The sequence below is a fragment of the Glycine soja genome, chromosome 15 (genome assembly GCF_004193775.1).
Source record: "Glycine soja cultivar W05 chromosome 15, ASM419377v2, whole genome shotgun sequence".
NCBI classification, from domain to species: Eukaryota; Viridiplantae; Streptophyta; class Magnoliopsida; order Fabales; family Fabaceae; genus Glycine; species Glycine soja.
In genome coordinates, this window is record NC_041016.1 from 4,896,896 (window position 1) to 4,914,360 (window position 17,465).

At 31.2% G+C, this 17,465-nt stretch overlaps 1 protein-coding gene and 1 pseudogene across 2 annotated transcripts; one reads left to right on the forward strand and one right to left on the reverse strand.

Moving 5' to 3' along the window:
• The first annotated feature begins 1,103 nt into the window (after positions 1–1,103).
• LOC114386693 (transcription factor bHLH112-like) lies at positions 1,104–4,507 on the forward strand. 2 transcript variants are annotated; one of them, XM_028346731.1, is made up of 7 exons: positions 1,104–1,662; positions 1,875–2,460; positions 2,573–2,677; positions 2,814–2,879; positions 3,034–3,093; positions 3,273–3,326; positions 3,850–4,507. In XM_028346731.1, exons 1-7 carry the CDS (start codon positions 1,313–1,315, stop codon positions 4,003–4,005), a joined length of 1,377 nt encoding a protein of 458 aa, XP_028202532.1. In that variant the 5' UTR covers positions 1,104–1,312; the 3' UTR covers positions 4,006–4,507. The 2 variants fall into 2 exon arrangements, with proteins under 2 accessions (XP_028202532.1, XP_028202531.1); XM_028346730.1 differs by having other exon boundaries at positions 1,106–1,662; positions 3,034–3,099.
• A 7,228-nt stretch (positions 4,508–11,735) lies between these two features.
• Positions 11,736–13,393, reverse strand: LOC114387755 (annotated as a pseudogene).
• Positions 13,394–17,465: the final 4,072 nt, after the last annotated feature.

Consider the following 17,465-nt stretch of genomic DNA (forward strand, 5'->3'; position numbering starts at 1 on the left):
GATTACGTGGGTTATCCATTCCTCTTCTTCCTAAAAAAGGGCTACTGCATTTAACAAGTATTTGACATCAAACACAAGTATTCTGCAGTAGTTGAAAGTATCTAAACTAATACTGTATTAACTACCTAAAGCCAAATATGTATTCATTCGGTGTGGAATATTGTATATCTCAGCTAATTTCTAAGGGAACAATGCCATTGTTGACATAAGAATCTGGTCCCTGCTACAGTTATGTTAGGTCAAGTATTAGTTACCTGATCGTGTTTTAGTTTCACTAACCCGCGTGTGCATCACGCGCCTACTGACAGCGATTTGGCCTTCCAATGCTCATTTAAAAATTGAAATGTCAGTGCATTTCCTTAATACCAACTGGGTCTATTTTATTCACCTAGGTAGTGGTACTACAATGTCTTCAACCATAATATATATTAAAAAAAGAAAAGAAATTGTCTTCAATGATAAACATTTGGACTAATAAATGGTCCTCAAGTTTATCACGGAGCACACGTTTTTGAATTATTATAATCGTGTACCACATCAACAATTTATGAAAGAAAAATGGAGGATTCAATGAAAGCTGAATGACTAAAATGTCAAATAGGTAGGAAATTGATACTTCGTTATATAATTTAATAGATAGTTAATTAATTATTAGTTATTAAATTTTTTGGTCAATTTTATGGTATTTTGTTTTTACTCCATTTGACTTTTCAAAAAAATTTAATATTATAAATAAGTGAGAGGTAATAATAATAAGGTTTTGAAACCACAATTTAGAAACCAAGGGATTTCAACCATATGATCTTATTATATACATCCAAAACATGGCATCCATTATAGCCAATACCATCATACCCACGAAACTTTAGACACACAAAATGTTCAAGTCATGTATTAATTATCATTCTTCATCAGGTACTATTACATTTAATATATTTTTCTTAGAAAAAGTAAGAGAGAGAGAAACAAGTCGGGGACAAACAATCATAAAAACAAATACCAGTTAAATATTTGGAAAAGAGAATTAGAATTGGATTCAAAATTCTCTATTTCTCTTTATTTCATTTGTCAAATCATCCACTTGTAATGTCAACCGCGTTCTGGTAAATCCCCCTAGCCGTACCCTTTCCAACCGTTCCATATATAAAATGTCTCAAACCCCCTAACTTTCTTACATCCCCAATAAACTTATAAGTGCGGAACTGTGTTAGAAGAAGAAGAGCTCAAAGATACTAACAAATCAGCAAATTCAGAAGGAAACACAGATTCTGCAGATAAAACATATAGCTAGCATCAATAAGTCTTGCTTGCCATGGCTGAGGAGTTTCAAGCTGCTATTTGTGGTGAAAGTTGGTGGAATATTATTAATCCAACAAGAAGTGTGTTTCCTCTTATGCCATCAACTTGTTCTGTGGCAGCAGCTGATGCAGGAAACTACAGCACTTGGCAAAGTACTACTGATTTCGTGGATTTGAAGGGAACAAGGTCTTGTGCTGAGGAGACTGATATTAACTTGGTTTCTTCTGATACTTCTCTGAGTTTTCTTGATGCCGAGAAGCCACACCAGAGCGGAACTGGTAGCATCTTGATCGATTCCACCTTACAAATGATGGGTTTTGGCATGTCATCTTCAACTTCACCGAATTGGAGTCAATCTTTATTGTATGTTTTCAGAATAGGATATCTATAATTCTATATCTATATCAAAACAAATATATGGTGTTGTTATTTGTACGGTCCAAAGCTTCCTTCCACCAAGGAAGAAAAAGTTGTTTTTTCTTTAGCTTTTTCTCATTATATTGTTTCTTTTGAAAAAGGAACTTCATCATCTTATCAAGCATATCCTTATCTTTTGTGAACTTCTTTCTCTGCAGAGGGAGCAGTTTTGATTCTGTGCTTCAAGAAGAAACAGGCATAGGTGGTGGTGGTTCTTCCAATGATTCACAAATCCAAAAGGATTGGAGTCCAAAGAATTTCTCATCTGATGGTGGCAGCGAGCAAGTTTCCACCGTTGATGCTTTCAAGCCAATGAACCAAGAATTTTCCTTGGATCAGCAGAGTCTGAATTCTGTTGTTACAAGCACTGATGGATCATTATCTGGTGGTAATTTCCCAGTTGTTTCAGCCTCCTACGGTTACCCTTCAACATTGATACAAAGCTTATATGAGCATCAACCACAACCACAGAATTCACTTTTCACCAACCCCTCCATGTCCTATGGGACATGTTCCAATGAACTGTCACCAACTTGGTCCAAAGTCTCTTCCTTTCTCAAACCCTCAATGCCAAAGCAACAGCTCCGTGGATTGCACTTTTCCAACAACACTACTCCTTTCTGGAATTCTTCAGCCGAAGCGCTTAATGACATAAGAGCAGGTGTTTTTGCTTCATCACAGGCCCAATATCAAACTCCAAAATTTGAAGAGAAACCCAACTGCCCCCATACTCTATTAAAGAAGGTAATTAATTAATTAATCAATGGTTTCCAGGTTTATAAATAATCCATTGCTGCTGGCTAGCTAGCTAGGGTTTTTTGTGTATTAAAGGTGATAATTTGATTAACTATTGCAGCTCAAGAGAGAAGAATCACCAGACGCAGCGAAGAAAAATTCTCCTGAGCCTGCCGCATTCAAGAGGCAAAGAATTGAGACTCCATCTCCATTACCAACTTTTAAGGTACTGTAGTAATATATTTTATTTTTCATTATCAAAGCTTTTTTTACTATATATGCGAGACTGGTTAACTTTGATATATCATAATAATAACTCTTTAGAATTAATCATGTTGATATTGATATGGATATATGGACAGGTTAGGAAAGAAAAGCTGGGGGACCGCATCACTGCTCTTCAGCAATTGGTTTCACCTTTCGGAAAGGTATTTCTTTTTTTGTATGTTCTTTGTTTCACTTTATTTTTTTCCCTTCACAGCAGCTTTGACAATGATATGGTAGAATTTAAACCTTTACCTTTTTAGACTTTGAAGGGTAAAAACTCACCAGATATTATTATATTCTTGTTGATTTTAATAGACGGACACGGCATCCGTTCTTCACGAAGCCATCGAGTACATCAAGTTCCTTCATGACCAAGTCAGTGTATGTTTCCATTGTATTCTAAGTTCTAGCTTTGTTTTAAAGAAAACCCTAGCTATATATATATATATATATATATATATATATATATATAAATTTTATATTCTACAAAAGAAAAGTTAAACGACAAGGCCTTTCTTATGTGTTTAAATATAATTTTTGTTTCTTAATTTCAGGTATTGAGGACTCCATATATGAAAAACAATGGAGCTCCCATTCAACACCAGCAGGTACTCCATAATATTTATGTCCGAAGGCTCTAGTAACACACACATACACTAGGCATCTTGATTAACTGCGATCAAAATCACCCTAGTGAATTATATACTTCATCATTTCTTAATTATAAGATATTTTTTTTAGAAATTTATGTCTTTTTTCATAAGATTAATTTTTAATTTTTATATGTATTATTTTTTTCCTACATATTCTTTAAAAAATATTAATGAAAATCAATTAAGTGGATAAAATATAAGAAAATAATAATAAATAATTAATATATTTAATATGATTAATTAAATGAATTATTCTTCTTTAGGAAAGAAAGAAAAAATATATGTTACAACATATATAAACTGTTTGATAATTATATAGTCATCCATCTAACAGTTTATGTTACACTACATCATTAAATGTAGTGAATGTCCAAAGATTAACTTGAGTAGCTGTAGGGAATAGGTTCATGCACTTAACAATTATTATAGAGATTTCTATTGTGGATTTTGAAATATTTGTATATTTGTGTGTTTGAAGGATTGTGATAATCTGAAGGACTCAGAAGGGCCAAAGCAAGATTTGAGAAGCCGAGGGCTGTGTTTGGTGCCGGTTTCAAGCACATTCCCGGTCGCTAATGAGACCATTGTTGACTTCTGGACGCCTACATTTGGAGGCGCACTCATTGGCAAGTAGAGACAAGTGGAGAACTCGTGACCATAATAACTATATATTTATATATATATATGTGTAAACTAAAAGGAAGAAGAAGAAGAAGGCACGATTGGCAAAGAGAAAATTAAATTAAAGCTGAAGAGAACAAAAGAGAAAAAAAGAAAGAAAGAAAAGGAAGAGACTCTTCAAAGAGAACACGTAAAGCAGAATGATGTACGCTAGTAAATGATTAGTGACTTCTTGAAGAGAATATAATAGATTAGCTTTAGGACCCTTTAAGATTAATAGTGTTTTAAATATTAACGTCGATGAGTGGCAGGAACAAGTGCTAAATTCAGAGGCATTTGACATATTAGATTATAGACTTTTTGTTGCTGTTGTTGTTAGAGAGTCAGTAATATATGCCTGAATTTAGCAGATGGGGCTAGCTAGCTAAAACGCCTTTTGTTCCTGCTATAATCGATGTATTATTGTATTATATATTTTGAATCATTAAAGAGGTTTTACACCAACTTTAATTTTATTATTTATATGAAAATAAAAAAATAAACAAAATAAAGCGGATTATATTGTACCGTTCAATTAATGTTCATATTGTTTTAGGTTAATTTAATCTTTTATTTGTTTATTGGATTAAAGCGTGCTAGTGGTTATATAGTGGCTTACTTGCCACTTCCCCGTTTTAGGGTTGTCTCTTTTTGTTTACTCATCCAAATAGTGTGTTTATAAATAAATTATACACGAGGGCACGCGGCGATGGCTTTTCAAGCACGTATCAAATCATTGTCTTTGGCAATGAATCATTATGCTCCATCCTTATAAATTCTTATCTTCCCAATTACAATGCTTATGTATATAGAATTTTTCAGATTACAAGGTGAGATATGATATTGTAATTCGCTTTTTTGTTATAATAATATTGTGAACTTAGTTATTACATCAAATATAATTTTATTTTAAAAAATTGGCTTTCAAGTTTCAATCCATATTTTTCTTTATCAATAGTAGTGCTGGCTATGTAATTTGTACTGATTTTAGTAAGAGGTGGGCGATGCTTGATGTTTTATTGTCTTGTAACTGTGGACTTTTGGTTCTGATCTTTCAGGTACATCTTGTACCTGTTAGAATTATTCTCATAAAATCATTTTGCTATTTTAAAGAAAAATAATAGCTAGTGCTGTCTAAAATCATAGTTGGTTGTTTTTTATGCGTCTAATATTTAATTTTATTGAAAAATAAAATTTAGATACAACTTTTAAATTTTTTTTCTAATTAAAATTAAAATTTTACTTTCATAATATAATAAAAAATTATATTAAAGATCAATATAAATTTACAAAGTTTAACTCTATATACTTAAGGCAACAGACTCCTTAACTTTATTTGTCTATTTACTAGTGTGTTTTGTTTCTCTTCTCTTGCCATCTTATTATAGATCCCATATATATTATATATATGAAGCTAAAAGGAATTCCTTTTGCTTATTGTGTATATTTTGATTTGATATCGATGTGATTTTTACTCTCAACATAAGCATTAAATATTATATGTATCATATAAGAGTGATACCTAATAAATCATTGAACTCACGGAAATTAACCCAAATCTCTTAAGAAATATATCATGTTCAAGTCTTAGTATATGAAAAAAGAAGACTTTACTAATAGTAGTTCAGTCAGATTCCTATAAAAAAATTAATTATTAATAAAATTAATAAATACTTTATATCATGATAAAAAATAGTTGTAAGAACAAGTGCTTTGTACGTGTGAAAGTATAACGTGATGGCCATTACCTTTTTATTTCAATTATTAATATTTTCATTTAAAGATTTTATTTTCATGTAATTAATTGATGCACATATATATATTCACGGTATTGTTTAGACATTAATGTCATCTCATGCAAAATTTCAGTTTTTCACATAGCAGTAATTTAGATATTAATATGTATCAACAACAGCATTCAACACGAATATATGTGAGGGTGTAGTTTTGCTCAACTTTGTACTTGCATATGAACAAAAGTATTTCTTGTACAATCCATTTAATTTTTCCTATTAAACAAATATTATTTTTTATTGTAGTTTTTTTTATTCACACATGACATAAATTGTTACCCCTTTTAAAAACAAAATAATTTTTCATGTAAAATTTTATCTATCTTTTTGTGATATAAATATTTACTTTTATAAGTTAGACAATCCTTCCCTTAATTATGAGCTAACTTTGAAGTTAGACCTAGACGCCTAACCCAAATTTTAGAGTGTTTGTCATAGGAAATTTTGCATTAGTGATGATGCTCGTGTACTACCGAAATATCAAACAAAACATTATGTTTTTATTAAGAGAGTTTTTAGGGTGCTTCTATTAATTTAGAGAGTTTTGATACCGTTAATTTTTCAACCACTGTAACTAAATTATATTATTACCTCACTTTTTTTATATTTAATGATAATTGTAATATATATTTCAATTTAATCCCTGTATAATTTAAATTTTTTTTTTAAAAAATATTTTTTCTCTGTGTATCATTCTCAAGATTTAGACGTTTAAAGTGCATTCAATAATAAATTTTTCATGAGAAATAATACCTTTTAATATGTTGTTGTCTCCACACAAATAAAAATTTGTAATTAGTTGCAGCACATACATCATACATTGTCATGGCACTTATTGTTCATCTAAGAAGTGACAATTAGTGAAGCACTACATCAATCAAAAGGAAACATTTTGACTCACAATCTTCATTCTTGGATCAATGAATTGAATCACAAAATTTCCAATGATCAATGATTTTCTCCAGACATCCCTCACACTCAAGATCTCCTCTTTTTTCTTCATTGCAGTCACTTTCTTCTACTTCGACAACCACGAGTTTGATGGCTACCAACAACTCGTATTCTCAACGATCTAACGCGAACCTGAATGAGAACTCGAAATATGGGTATGTTTGTTGCTGAGGGTTTTGGTTTGAACTGGAATGTGGATATGTTTGTTGCAAACCAAGATGCTTGATTGTGTGAGATTAAAAAGTGCAATTTTTTAAATATTTTTATTATACTTGAACTAAATTGAAATATATAATAAAATTATCATTAAAAATCAAAATAATGAGATAATAACCTAGCATGATTACTATTGGTTGAAAAATCAACCGTATCAAAATCCTCCAAATTAACAGGATACCATACAAACTCTCTTTTATTAATCCACTTTTAAGTTATATCTGGTTCAAGTCATTAATTTTACTTAAAATTCACTTTGAAGTTAAACTTTAAAATAAGTTTTAAACATAAAGTACAAAATTATTTAAGAATTTTTTTTAATTTCTTTTAACTTAAAAAAATAACATTCAATTCGAGAGAGTGGAAAGAAGAATGAGAGCATTATAAAATACGAGAGCAAAAAAAGAGAATACAGCATGAGGAGTGAGTGAGAAGAGAAGCAAATAAGAAAGGAAAAGGAAACAAAGCAAAGTTAGTTATTTTCTAAAAGATTCTTCACTCTATTTTTTTTAAAAAAAATCTATTCTTTCTTTTTGTTTTGAAAAAAATTAAAGTACTTAGTTTTATTTAGAGACGTAGTTTTTTTTGGGGGGTGACATTATTAGGAGACGTAAGTAATGCACATGGCTGGAAATATGCACGTTGCTTCCGCAATTAAACCTTGTAGAGAGGCCTCATAAATTATTTAGCAATACCAATATTATTTCCTCTCAATTTTTTGAGAGTTACAGTTTTTAGTTAGGCACAACATACATGCACGGAACTACGTGTACTCAAACAGAGGCACTCATCCTCCCGGACATCCGGGATATTCTTAATGTATTGTATAATATATTCTTTCTTTTGAATTTTTATGTTGTCTAGCTCCTTACTTATGTGTCCACGTTTACTCTTGTTGTCCCCTCCCCCTTAGTGTACCCCTTTTTAGATTTTTACCGTTTTAGTGTTTTATGTTTTTTTTTTAAAAAAAAATCAATATTATTAATATACTTTATTATTAATATATTTTTTTCTAAACCAAAAAATATACTTTATTAATTTATTTTATATGTTTTCTGTCTAATCAAAACTTAAAACATATAATAAGTTTTATCTATTAATAGATATATCTTATAGGATTTGGATTGCTTATTTAGTTTCTTTTAATTGTCTTTTTTCTTTATAGATATACGTTATACAATAATTTAATTTGTTTAAAAAATATTTTTATGTTTTGTTATCTAAGGATTTATAATATTTAAAATTTTGAACATAAATTAATTTTGGCTATAATAAATTGATTTTATAATGTAGCTAAAGTACGACAATTAAAAAAAATCCTTCTTCATTGTTTAAGAATAAAGAAGTCAATAATTTTAATATATTTTATCCTTGTCTTAATTATAAAATTCAGAAATTACACCACAAAATGATGACTGAAATTTTAATAAAAAAAAAGGAAGTAAATGATTTTGATTTATTGTTATATTTACTTTTATAAGATATATGAAATATTATTTATTATTTAATAAAATTTTAGGCAACTATTAATAATAAAAACTAGTCATTTATTTATTTTCTTTAACATGTATTAAATTTTCCCCACCAAATAATTTTTTTCTGGTTCCATCCTGCATGCAACAAACCGAACTCGTCATATACTCAATTTCTTCCATAATGGCTACAATTAAGCATTCTATGCAGCTTAACGTACGGGAAAACAGTGAGTGAAGGATTAATGAATCAGAGTAGGGAGAAGACAAATTAAATTAACCATATATGTATAAAAGCCGATATATATGCAGAGTTGATATAATAGCGGTGGACCAAGCATAGGGCAAAATAATAATTTAAATAATAAGAGGAATAAGCTTAAAGCTGAAGAATTGGTGTATGAGAAGTGACTAATCATGAAAAAGTACCACTTTAGTAATTAAAAATGTAATAACCAGTATCTCTTGGCAGAGGCTTATCATTTTTATTTACGACTTTATGAGTTGAGGATCGAACGATAAATATTGCACCATACCGTTACCTTGAAGCATCTGATCATGATCATATCCAACCTTTCTCAGGAGTACTCCGGGGATATATATATATATATATATATATATATATATATATCAAATCTTGGTTTTTTCTTTATAAAGGTGTGTTTACTTAACATAAAGGAATTTCATAAAGTAGTAGGAAAGAAAGAAAAGGACACGAAGCATGCGTATTATTATAATGACTCCTCACACATCTTTCTTCTTTTGTTGTTTTGGATAATCAATAAGAATAAGAAAGTCTGTGTTTCAATCTTGTAAGGTAAGTTTTTATTCCTTCTTTTCTGATTTTGCAATCCATTCATTCATTCACACACCAAAATATCGCTTAAATGCTACCAGCTAGATTCTTCCGTAGCTCATAGCTGGGATGACATGCTCTCCCTTGAAAACTTTTTACCCCGTTTAGTAATGTCAATAGCATGCTTGACCTAAATGAAATGTTCTCATTTGAAAAGGACACAATGATTTTACGTTGCAATAATAAGTACAGATTCTGACTTAAGCATCATGTTACGTTGTCACTGATTATTGATCCCAAATTATAAGAAGAATATTTACTAATTAGGAATATGTTGATATGCCAAACATGGGACTGCTTAGTGTGGGTATGACTGTTCGGCCCTGAAATCCATGCATGGGCTTAAACATGATGAAGCCTAACGTACACAAAGCATTGGCAATTGCTTTCTGCGCTTCCTGCACTATGGGAAGTGCACGAAATAATTTCAGAATTGCGGAGAAAAACACCCCAAAGCATTCTGCAAGCTAAACGAGTAATGGGTGGTGAGTATTAAGTCCTTTATACAAATAATTATTTACACTTTTTCGATTTTATAATTTAGTTTGCATGTGTTTTTTTTATTCGTTCACATGTGGTTTTAATTTTTCTCATTTTAATTATTTATATTTAGTTTTCTAAAACATTAACTCTTACTCCAAAGTTTATTTAATAAATTACAAGAATATAATAATAGAAATATATAGTTTAAAGAGTGAAGCTCTCACTCTCCTCACTCCTTTATAAATTTTTCATATTTTTTTAGAAGGTGCATTTCATATGAACGAAAATTATCCATCCGTACTTTATCCCTCCGACAAATTAGTGCCACGTCAATTAATAAAAAGTAACAGTATTCACTTGTTCCATTTCCGATGTTTTTATTTTCTTTGACAAAACCATCAAAAGTTCAGTGTGCTTTAATTTCGACGGTGGGACTCAATAAATGGTGGTGATAGTTTTTTTCCCTCATGTCGGATAGGGAATCCATGCACTGGGCGAACGACGGTTAAAATGGAAGGGGGAAAAATGTTATATGATCATGTAACATTCTAACCATCCATTAAAAAAAAAAAAATCATTTTTTACTGAAAAAAATAATTCATAACTCTCTCAACTTAAAACAAAAAATTAATCGTCCTTTTCCTTTTTTTTCTTTAAACTCTTTCATCCAAACATATTATAGAATCAAATTATTAACATATTTTTAAAATTATATATCACGTGCAATGGTATCATAAGATATTATTGCGAATTAAATGAGAACTTAGTTAAAAGGAAATGTCAAAGTTGTGTAACATCTTATCTGATAGCTACTGAACTTTAAACTTTTTATGAATTGTCTAATCTAATTACTTTGTATCATCACCATAAAGCCAATAATTACCCCTTCTTTTTCTCTCGTTATAAATATTTTATTCAAGCGTATAATATCATATCATAAGTACATTTCAAAAGTATATATAAAATTATGAAAAATTGGTGAGAATAAAGTTATAACATAAGTCGGAAGAAACATTAGAGAACAATACAATGTGACACTCCCTTAATAGTTAATTAATAAATTAAAAATATCAGAGTAGGACAGATGCCGTCTTGAACAGGATATTCTTTCAAAAAACAAAGATATAGATATTCTGTCTAATGTTGCTTTCTTTTATATATTTCTTTATTTTCTTTTACTCTTCTCTCTCTTTTTCTCTCTCAATATAATATCACGTCTTCTTTTAAATAGATATATGAAATGGGAGTTCACATGTTTTATAACATCTCTTCTTTTAAAGTTTGTTTGATGTTTATAAGAAGATATGATATGATCGTGAGTAAGATTAGAATATTGTAAGATAAGGATATGATACGTTTTAGAAATGGGATGGAAATTAAGAGCCAAACTCATTCTTGATCTATCTTATTATCATGTCTAATTTATAATATTCTTCATTCTAATATTGACAGCCAAATAATATATATTTTGTTGTAATGTGATTTAGCATCTAGATAGACAAGCAATTTCAACATAGTGAGTTTCTGGTATATATTAATTATGATAAATACTAATTAATGTTTTTAAAATATTAATTAAAAAATTAAAATATTTCTTTATTAAAATATATAGAATTATGTTGTTTATGATTTTATTATTTATGATTTTTGTATGTTCTTCATAATAAATATTTTTTAATTTATTAATTAATGTATTAAGATTACTAATTAACAAGATTATTAATTAATCATCAAATTATTGTGATTGACAGCCAACACTGCAGGATACATTATGACAAGTGACACCAATTGCATCGAAGATGATGAAGTATTAATTCATCCTCCCACACGTACTTTTATTTTGCTACTAAGATTACCTTATTTTGTTTGATATAATAGGGTAACTGGGGACAGGCTCTAGTGTATATATGGCAAAAGATGAATGAGATCTATCTTATCCCTTGAGCTTCTTTGCAATGCCTGCAAATTATTTTCCCTGACGGAAAGCTTGAGCCAATTCTAACTCACTAGGTTGCCTTGAGCCATCCCCGACAACAGTTCCTGCGCCATATGGGGACCCACCTTTCACCTTCTTCATCTCATACATCCCATCTCCAAACGTGTATCCAACCGGAACAAATATCATTCCATGGTGAACAAGCTGACTCATTGGTTGGTAGATACTTCGTACCAGTAATAATAATAACAAGTAGTGACTAATAGTTTGCTCTGGCTTCTCCCATGTTGAGTGGATATATACAAAATAAACATTAATTGATGGAAACCTTAATCATGAATATTGAAGAATTCAGTAATAATTAATATAACTCATGGGGTCTCTTCTTGTCCACCTCCTTGAGAACTAGTGCTAGAGAAGAACCCTACAGGTTTTCCTGCTAGTGCCTGTGTAAGCCACAGGCTTATAGTGCCTTCTAAAAATGCTTTAAATTGAGAAACCATGGATCCAAATGTTGTCAGAAAACCAAACAGAAAACCATCAGCATCAGCAAGCTCACGGGGTTTAATAATAGGAACATCATCACTCTTTGTATAAAAAAATTTAATTTATAAGTGCAGAAAGAAACAAAATTCTCTATTTCTGATCTTATGACCAGGGAGGGTTTAACATGGCTAGCTAGCTAGCTAAATCGTTTTAAAGACATTATTACTATGAATTTGAACACTTTGGTCACAACTCTATCTTGAAAAGTTTCATCTGTATCATCCCATAATGACAATATGCACTGTTATAAATTTAAGGGGGAATTAATTAATTACTGAGCATAGATACGTGGGTTTTCTCCTCCCCTCGGTACATAATGTATATTGTTTGAATGAAAATGAAAAGGGTTTACAAACGTGCCACAGTTTTCCTTCTACTCCCTCCACGGAAGCAGCCCCTTTTTCTATCCCTCGGTACATAATGTAAACCTTGTTAACCATTATTAGTAACTTGTATTGCCCTGTGTGGAAACCAAAAGGTGTTGATGAATGACACTTGACTGACGCGTTCTAGCATGCGCAACCCAAACTTGTTTTGCACCGTGCCAAACTTAATTTTCCCCCTCTTTTATTTTTTATCATTCCTTTCTTATTCTCTCATACTTTTCTCTGTTTTTCCGAGGAGAGTGTCACTGCAAGCATAGCCGGCACGACGGAGCCATCAGAACCACCATATACCGTTTTGTCTTTTTGTCTTCCTTCCTCTCCGTTCTTTCTCCTTTTCTTCTCTTTCTTACCTTCTTCTCCGTTGACAATGGCTTCCTGAGCGCGGTGACGATGGATTTCAGATCTTCAATTGCTTCCTGCGCCACCATCGACCACGACTTTCGCATCTACAATTGTGACCGCTTCTCTTCTGCAAGATTTTCCAATGCGACTTCCACCCAATACACTGATTTGTAATCTGTTCTCGATTCTATGTTCAGATTTATGTGGAGGTGGTATTGTATGGTGGCGCTGTCACTGTGGCCACCATCTTTGGTTGTGGGATAAGAAAGAAGGAGAAGGGAAAGAAAATGAAAACGGAGGAGAGGGGGGAGGGCCGCCGGAAATTGCTTTTCAAAGTGGCGTGTGGTGGTCGGAGTAAATGAGAAGGAAAGAGGAAAAGGAGAAAAAGATGAATTGGGACTATACAATTTATCTTGAATGATTTTAAATTCTTTAAAAAAATGATTTACCTTGTTAAATTGTTTCATAAAAAAATCTTATTTAATATTGATTGAAAAATAATTTTGGTTAATATCGATTTAAAAATATTACTAGCCAGATAAAATAATTTTAATTAAAATTATCAATATTTTATATTTATAAATTATTAAAAATTAAAAATATTTTTTAATTAATATTTTAAAATTAAATTGTGTTTATTTTTTATAAAATTTAATATATAAAATTTCATTTATTTAAAATATAAAATTAAAATTTTAGGTATAGAGAAAATTGAATTGTCTTATCATAATAAAGAATTCAAAATGAAAAAAAATTAAATTGATTTATCCAAATAAAATATTTAAAAAATAAAATAAATTAAAATTAAAATAATTTAAATTCTAAATATTTTAAATTTTTTAAAATTTTAAAATTTTTGATGCAAACACAAGTTAAGGAATTTTTTTTCGTACAAAATTATGAAAAGCAAAACATAGAAAAAAATGTTTCATCAAAGGATTAATTTTTATCCAAAACATACGAAGGAGTTTTTCTACTTAGTAATTATGCAATAACTTATTTAATCATTGTTGTCTTTTGTCAATTATTATTATTTTATTATTACGAGTTCCATCTTTGGATTAGTCCAACTGTCCAAGGCGATGGTGGCTGATGCATAATTGGTGGGTCAAATGGTCATTTCTCAAACTTTCGTCATACAAAGTAGCTGAAATCACGTCCAACATTACTTCACAATGATTTATAATTTCGTATACTGTTGCACATTATAACATACTTTGGCCTTTGTGGATAAAAAAAATAATTCTGTCTTGATTCTTGAACTAGTGTCCTATGACCTATCCTCTAAAGTTGGTTTTTATTTTTCTTTATTTTTAATATAAAAATTTAATGTTATAAAATATAATTAAATTTTAAAATAAAATATTTTATATCTCATCCCGCCATCCCATGTAATGTATATAGGTATTAATTATTTAAAAATATAAAATTTTAAAACGTGTTTAAATAGAATTTTTATCACCATTAAAATAATAGTTTGGCACTGATATGAAATAAAAACTAACGCATAAACAAAAAGTAAATTTATTTACAAAGTAAATTATTTTAAGCATTTTACATTCTTTAGAAGAAGTCCTTGTATATATATACAACAATTTTGTTAGTTGATAGTTGTATTTTTCATCGTTAAATAATTGGGTCTAAGAAAATAAGAAGTGATAGTAAGTAGTTATTTGAAAAACAACAGCCAACACACAAACACCAGACCTAACATCAGAATTGAACCTTCCATTGCATTTGCATAGCAGTTGCTGAGTTGTTTGTGACCGTTGTTATAGCTGTCAACCTTGGTGTCTTTTTGCATTTTGGTTTCTTTGAATTCTTGTCCCCTAAATTTCATCTTATCTTTTTTAATGAGCCATAATAATTAGTATAAACATATACATATATCCCTATGTATAGGGCTAATGATTAATCATTGAGAAAGACCATTTTCCAATATTGTCTTCTTTGAGTCCCTGTCATATTCACCTTAGTGAGAGTCTTACATCAGTCATTGTGTCACTGCACTAAGTGAAAACAATTACAACTCATGGTCACGTTCAATCAGGATGACTCTCATTTCCAAAAACAAAATGGGATTTCTCACTATCTCAGAGTGTCCTCTACTTTGATCCCGCCATTGACTTCTCAAGGAGACTTGCTTCGCATTGTAGAACTCCAAGAAGAGATATAAAGTCTTAATTAAGCAAGGCTCATATCCAGTGACCGAATATTACACCAAGCTGAAATCGATCTGGGAAGAACTGGATAATTATCGACCTCTAACCTTATGTACCTCTGTAGCCAGAACATATCACAGTCAAGACTTGATTATCCGCTTTTCATGGAACCTCTACCAACAACAAATAGAATCTTCTCTATGGTCATCCAATACGAGTGACAACAGGGATCTGCTCAAGCCACTCCAGAAGAACAAAACAACTTTGTGACTGCAAACATGGATACCCACTTGGGCACCCTCGCTACCCCGGAAGACCACGATTCCACAATCGTATTTCTGGTGTTGGAGCGGTGAACATCGTTGCCACAAATGGAGAAATAGACAAGAAAGAGGACGACACACTTGGATCGGGTTTGAACATCACAATAGCTCAATATCAGCGTTTGGTTGCTCTCCTTTGACAAACCAGTCATGTCAACCTTTCCTATGTTGGGCCTTTTTTTTCTGATGGCCTAAATCTTGGTAACAAATGTGTTCTAAATGATTTTACTGTTTTTTCCACTATATTGTCCTCTCAGTCATTAAGCACTTCCCCTTGTATAATAGATTCAGGGGCAATAGATCATATTACTCATTCTTTGGATCATTTTCAAATAAAACCCATTCATATTAAACTTCCTAATGGAAATTTTTTCACGTCACACTATTTAGGCACGGTTCAGTTTTCACCCACCTTTGCTATGCATGATATCCTCTATGTTCCTCAATTTAATTTTAATCTTATTTCCATTTCAAAATTAATTTTCAATATTCCTTACACTCTTACTTTCTCTAATGATTCTTGTAAAATTCAGAAGTCAAGTCTTTGAATATGATTGATTCGGCTAAATTGCAAGGTCCTTATCATCTCATTGTTAGCGAGGATAGGCAAATCTCATCATCTAGACTCTCATGCCTGAAAAACTCCACCATCACTACTTTCACCAATTCCAACATTTGCCATTTTAGACAAGGACATTTGTCTAGAAAGCATTTGAATGTTTTACATAAAAAGTTTCCCTTTATTTCAAACTCTATCAATGAAAGATGTGATGTGATGTTTGCCTCTTGGCCAAATAAAGAAAGTTGTCCTTTTCATCTGGTATCAATAGAGCTTTCAAAGATTTTTGAATTAATTCATATGGATATATGGGATCCTTTTTCTAAAACTCCTATACATGGTCACGATTTTTTTATAACTATTTTTTATGATTATAGTTGCTACACTTGGATTGTTCTGTTCAAATCAAAGGGGGAAGTTCGAGCGCATGTAAGAAAATTTGTTCACTTAAGTGAGAATCAATTTGAAACCAACATCAAATCCATTTATTCCGACAATGAGCCTGAATTTCTCTTGAAAGATTTTTTTGTCTCCAAAGAAATTTTACACCAAACAAATTGTGTTGTTACATCCTAACAAAATGGGGGAGTTGAGAGAAAATGCCAACACATACTCAACCTAAGAGGAACACTTATGTTTCAATCTCAGATTCCTAAGAGGAGCACTTATGTTTCAATCTCAGATTCCTAATCATTTTTTGTCATACGTCGTTAAACATGCAGTTTATTTAATTAATCAGGTTCCATCTCCCATTAATTGGAATAAAACTTCCTTTGAACTTCTTCATAAGCAAAGCCCAAATTTTGTCACACTTAAAGTCTTTGGTTGCTTGGCATATGCATCAACCCATAAATTGAAGCTTTGGCAATGAATCAGACCTAGGATATCGTGGACACTCCTCCTAATGCTTGACCCATTGGGTGCAAATGGGTCTTCAAAATCAAGTATCGCCCCAATGATGGTGTGGAACGATACAAGGCTAGCCTTGTCACCAAAGCTTTCACCCAAATTGAAGGAATTGATTACCTTGAAACCTTCTCTCCTGTTGTGAAAATTGAGACAATTCGAGCTATTCTTGCTTCGGCCTCCGTCAATTGCTGGAAACTTCAGCAACTTGATGTCAACAATGCATTCCTTCATGGAATCTCATTGAGGAAGTCTACATGGTCCCTCCCCCTGGTGTCAATGGTTCACATCCATCTCAATGTTGCAAACTCCTTAAGTCTTTGTATGGCCTCAAACAAGCCAATCGAGCATGGTATGAAAAATTTCCCCTTTTTCTCTTGTCTTGTGGATATCATCAAGCTCATGCCGATCATAGCCTTTTCATCAAAACTAATCAGTCCAACTTTATAGCTTTTAGTTATTTATGTTGGTGGCATTGTGCTAACTAGTAATTTTGTCGATGA